Source organism: Echinops telfairi, unplaced genomic scaffold, assembly GCF_000313985.2.
Source record: "Echinops telfairi isolate 266 unplaced genomic scaffold, ASM31398v2 ScPeMD7_7467;HRSCAF=8505_1, whole genome shotgun sequence".
In the NCBI taxonomy this organism is placed as follows: domain Eukaryota; kingdom Metazoa; phylum Chordata; class Mammalia; order Afrosoricida; family Tenrecidae; genus Echinops; species Echinops telfairi.
The window spans coordinates 11,881,899-11,887,125 of NW_022111368.1; the positions used below are offsets into that span (position 1 = coordinate 11,881,899).

At 46.3% G+C, this 5,227-nt stretch overlaps 1 protein-coding gene across 1 annotated transcript in view; it reads left to right on the forward strand.

Annotated features, from left to right (window-relative positions):
- Window positions 1–2,164: 2,164 nt before the first annotated feature.
- Window positions 2,165–5,227, forward strand: part of PROZ (protein Z, vitamin K dependent plasma glycoprotein) — a 26,499-nt gene continuing 23,436 nt past the window's right edge. Inside the window, exon 1 of the mRNA XM_045283812.1 lies at window positions 2,165–2,267. Within this exon, the coding sequence (XP_045139747.1) occupies window positions 2,198–2,267 (70 nt within the window). The 5' untranslated portion in view covers window positions 2,165–2,197. The remainder of the gene's footprint in view (window positions 2,268–5,227) is intronic.

Sequence of the window (5,227 nt, forward strand, 5' to 3'; positions counted from 1 at the left end):
GTTAATAATGCAATAATTGTATGTTGTCAACCCCAATCTCTATGTACTGTAAATCTCAGAGTTTCAGATCTGTCAGCTTGTAGTAGTTAGATTGTATGCCAGCTTGATGGTACCCATGCGGAGATAGGAGTGGATGCAGCCTGTCATCAGCCTGGTGGTACCTCCTTGGGGGTGTGGCCTTTTTATAAAAAACAGTGAGAATGTCTCTCTCCTGTTGCCCTTTACCCTCTCTGCTTGCTGGGCTTCTATGTCTGACTCCGAGGTGACCCCATGTGGACCACTGACCCTTGGGGAGCCAATGTGGGTAGGTACCCTGCCATGTTCCCATCCACCTTGGATTCATGAGACCACACCCACTGGCCTATGACCTCCCTGCTTCCCATTTTACCTTTTTTGACTCATCAGCCTACAGCTGCATGAATGTGAAGAAGACCCCAACTAGCATCAGACCCGTGGTCTTGAGTTGGACTGGGCTGGGATGCCTTCTTGGTATAAAATTGCTTCTTGATATATAAAGTTCTTTCTTCTACATATGTGAGTGTCACTGGTTTTGTTTCTCTAGACAACCCAGCCGAACACACAACTCCAGCATTTCCACGTACACATCTAGCAAGACTCTCACAATCACCAATTCTGAAACACGGATCTCCTCTGTCCCTCCTGCGAGCTTGCGCATGTCAGGAGATGGACTGCTCCTCACTGAGTTGTTTGCTCCATTAAGCTTGCAGGCATTGTTTGCTCACACATCCAATTTATCACATACATATTTGTTTGATATTCACAAGGTACCTGAATACAGCCACTCCTCATAATGCCACAGCCTCCACAATCACCTCTTACCTGAACTACAGCAATACTTACTTTCCCACTGTTTTCTAAGCACCCATGCTAGGTTCTAGAATAGCCTGTTTTCCACAGAGTAATCACAAGGATTCTTGTAGAATCACTCTCCTGCTTAAAACCTCAACAGCTTCTCACCACACCTTGAAATAAAATACAGAATTCTTCCTATAGACTCAAGGACCTACATCAGGGGTCAGCAAACTACAGTCCAAGAGCCAAAACCCACAGACGGTCTGCTTTGTGTAAATAAAGTTTTACTGGAACACATCCAAGCTCATTCAGTTACTATTTCCTATAGTTGCTTTAGAATTATAACGGCAGTGCTACGTGGTTGTCTGTTTGGCGCACAAAGCTGAAAATATTGACAGAAAAATGTACTGACACCGTCCCCCCATCTCCATCCCCACCCCCACTACACAAAGGCACCAGCCTCCAAGGTCTAACCCTGGTTCTCTCTGACCTCATGTGCTTCCACTGCCTCCTTGTGGACTCTCCGTCTGCTGCACTGACCTTGCTGTTCTTTAACTACAGCTCCTCCTCGGTCTCTGCGCTTCCCGTGCCTCTGTGTGCTCACACGGTCCCTAAGAAAAGGATTGCCCTCTCCTTACATTCAGGTTTCTGCCCTCAGTACAGAGCCTTCTGCAACCGTCTTATCTAAAACAGCACCCCATCCCTCCACAGACCGTTCGCTACTCTTTCATATAACACAATTTGATCTCCCTTTACCTTTTCTACTCCCTCCCTCCCTCCTTTCTTCCTTTCTGTGATTTCCCACCCTAGAACCTGTTTCATGTAACTGTATCTAGTTCATGGCTAGATGCCCTACACCCAGAATAATGCCAGCACATAGTTGATGCGCCTTCGTTAAAGGAAGGGCTGCGTGTGTGAATGAATCTTCTCTCTCGGCCTGATTCTGGGGCTGCATTTCTCTGACGTTACCTCGGCCATTGCTCACTTTTGTCTCCATTCCCAAGTATTCTACCCACTTCTTTCTCCTCCCAATGCCTTACCAACGGCCCCTTCGCCTTGACCTATTTCTCTGCCCTTTCCTTTCCTTGTCTTCATCAGAAAATACGGGAATGCAACATATCTTTCGGACATGGGCTTTATCCAGTAAAATGACTGTTTCCCTGTGAGTTCCTTTTTTGGCCCCAGTCTACTGGATTGTTCCCATGAACATTTCAGGATTAGCTCATTTTTAAGGAGCCATTCTTTCTGTGTGGGGAAATGTAGACAGCTCGCCCTGCAGATGTGCCTCTCCAGGGAGCTTACCTTTGAACTTTGACGGGCTGTGTTTGCAGACCGTGGGGGGCAGAGTCCTGCTGTGGGCAGGGGACTGGCTGGCTGCATTAGAATGGCAGGCGGTTTTCTGGGTCTCCGGGGTCTCTTCCTTGTCCTCTTACTCCATCAGACGGAGCAGTCAGGTAAGTGTCTGGGCCCTTTGGAATGAAAAGTCCCTGGGTGGGTTGACTCCGCTGCTAAACAAAAACTTGGAAATTCAAGTCCACCCAAAGGTGTCGTGGAGTAAAGGCCTGGCAATCCGCTTTCCCAAAAGCAGCTATTGAAAACTCTGCGGCACACTGGCCGGTGCGCACAGGGTCGCCATGAGTCAGGGTGGACTTAAGGTTGGCTGGTGTTTCGGTGCGTGTTGGTTATCGGGCCCCTTGGAAGTCGTCCACAAGCAGCTTTGGAAAATGGGGCTTGGGAGGAACATGAGGAGCTCCCAGGGACCAGCCATTAGACGTAATTCTCCCTCCTGAGAGAGCTCACTTTTGGCCACTTTATCATTCGGTAGCAAACAGGTTGAAGATGACTATGTAGTTTTCCAAACATTCAACAACAAAAAAAGGTACTTCCCAAAGTAGTTGCCCGGATGCGATGTGTCCACCCAGAGATGTGTCGGGAATGTGTTTGTGAAAGGAAAAGGGAGGGGGAGTACGACGAGGAGGCAGAGGGCACGTCGCGAGCACAGTGAAAGGAGACGGGGAGGAAGGTAGGAGGGTGGGCGGCAAGCGCCTCAGACTCGGTAGCTCTGAGGAAGTTTCCGCAACGGCAGGTCAGGCGTCCTCCACAGGCAGGGCTGGCTGCGGGACGTCTGCGTCAGGCAGAAATGCCGTGGCGCGCCGACCCCTGCCGCGCACAGCCATTGGCTGAGAGCAGTCCAGGGGGCGGAGCCTCGGCGTGAGGACTGCTGCGGAGAACCTGCAGGGGGCGCAGCGCTCAGCTGCCGGCCAGCCGCCTTCCTCACAGCAAGGGCGTCCGCAGTCATCCTTGAAGGCCGCAAATCAAACCACCTGGGAGTCCAATTTTAGGGGCCCTGGTGGCATAGTGGTTACGTATTGGGCTGCGATCCTCAGGGTCGGCTTTCTACTCCTGTATACAGTTACGGTCTCAGACGCCTACAGGGCGTCGCTATGAATCAGCATTGACTCAAATGGCAGCGAGTTGGGAGGGGGGTCACTCTGTTGTTGGCTCCTTTAATGACAGGAGAGAGGTTTTTTGTGGCTTGTCCATCACTTTGCCTGACAAGACTGACTTAGTGAGCAGTTAGCATTACTAGGCTCATAACTGAAATAGAGACATTGGTGATAAAGGTTCTTTTTCACACTTCTGCTTTTGAAAACCTAATAGACGGGTAACGATGCCCGAGGGGGGAGGAGGGCATGGAGTGGAAGGTAGGAATCTGAGAAATGTTGGCATTTTATACAACCAACTTTGAAAAGTTGGAAGTGAAAGTATGTAAGATGTGAGAATGGTTTTAATGGCTATTTCAGTGAATCAAAGGTGCCCTGGGGACGCAGTGGGTTATCCATTGGGCTGCTAACTGCAAGGTCAATAGTTCAAAACCACCAGCCATTCCATGGAAGCAAGCTGGGGCTTTCTATTCAGAACTGCCCGGGACAGTTCTACTCTGTCCTTTCTGGTTGGGATTTATTCGATGGCAGCAAGTTTGGTTTTTGGGGAATCAAGTGGTTTGATTTTCCCTTTGTGAGGAAAGTACGACCTCTGTTGACGTTTTTTAATTTCTACATCATGTTTTATCCCAAAAGTAAATATTATAAATGGCATCAGTATAAAAACTGAGCTATTCTGGTCCCTAGACCTTGAAACCTATGTGGGCTCCCAGTTACTCCCAATGTAGCACAGCATTCCTTTACATCCGTAACCCGAGACTCATGAATTCTCCTTTCCTACTTTCAGCCTTGTCAGTGCCAGCACTGCCTATCCATTGCTCACCCAGATACCAGGGACTCTTCATTAGCACCTCCCTTTCCCACTCTCCATCCAATCAGTCATCATCTCCTGTCAGTTCTTTTTTCCCCATCTCCCCTGCTACCACCGGAATCAGCCACCTCTACCTTTCCTAGACCTGAGTTATTCAGTGTGGTAGCCCCTGGCCACGTGACTTCTGAGCACTTGAAATTTGACCAATCCAAACTGTTTATACAAGTTTAAATTACACATTGGATTTCAAAGATTTAAAACAAAAATAAGAACATTTATTAGAATTTTCATAAATACTTTTAATTAAAATTTTATATCTTTGATAAGGGGTGTTTATTAATATTTTATCTTTGATAATCATGGATGTTTATTAATATTTTAATATTGATTACATGCTGAAATCATATTTTGGATTTATTGGGTTAAGCCATATATTGTTCAAGTTAATTTGCCTGGGTTTTTTAAAAACATTTTGTGGGGGTTTTTTTAATGTGACTACTAGAAAATTTAGAGCTACAGATGGGACACACGTCATATTTTTAGTTGAGAGTAATATCCTGTGTAGTTGGTGTCCTAATTGGTTTCCATGTATCTACTCTTATCTCCAGCTAATCCATTTTCTGTACAATAAATAGAATCTTTTTTCTGGTTAAAAACTTTAGGGGAAAAACCCTTCACATGTTATCTCAATTAAGATTGCTGTTATTTTTGTTGTTTGCTGTCAAGTTGATTCTGACTCATAGCAACCCCATGTGACTGAGTACAGCTACCCCAGGGGTTTTTCTAAGCTGTAATCTTTACAAGAGCAGCTCAACAAACCTTTCTTTCATGGAGCCACTAGGTGACTTTAAATTGCCAACCTGTTTGGATCTCATTGTCCAGTGCTCAGTCTCATGGACACACTTAGCCCTAAGGGAGTCTATATATATATTCTGGGCAAATACATGCCCAGCTGAAAATTAGGTGCTCTAAACAGCAATCTGGTGGTGGGGCAGGAGGAAGTTAAAGGAAACAGAGGAAAGACCTAGGAAGCAAAGCTATGGATAGAAGTATAAGCAGAGGTGTGTACATATGTAAATACATTAATCCATAAAAATAGAGGTATTGGCCTATGTACATATATTTATATGGCAATACACTGAGGTAGTGGATGGACTTC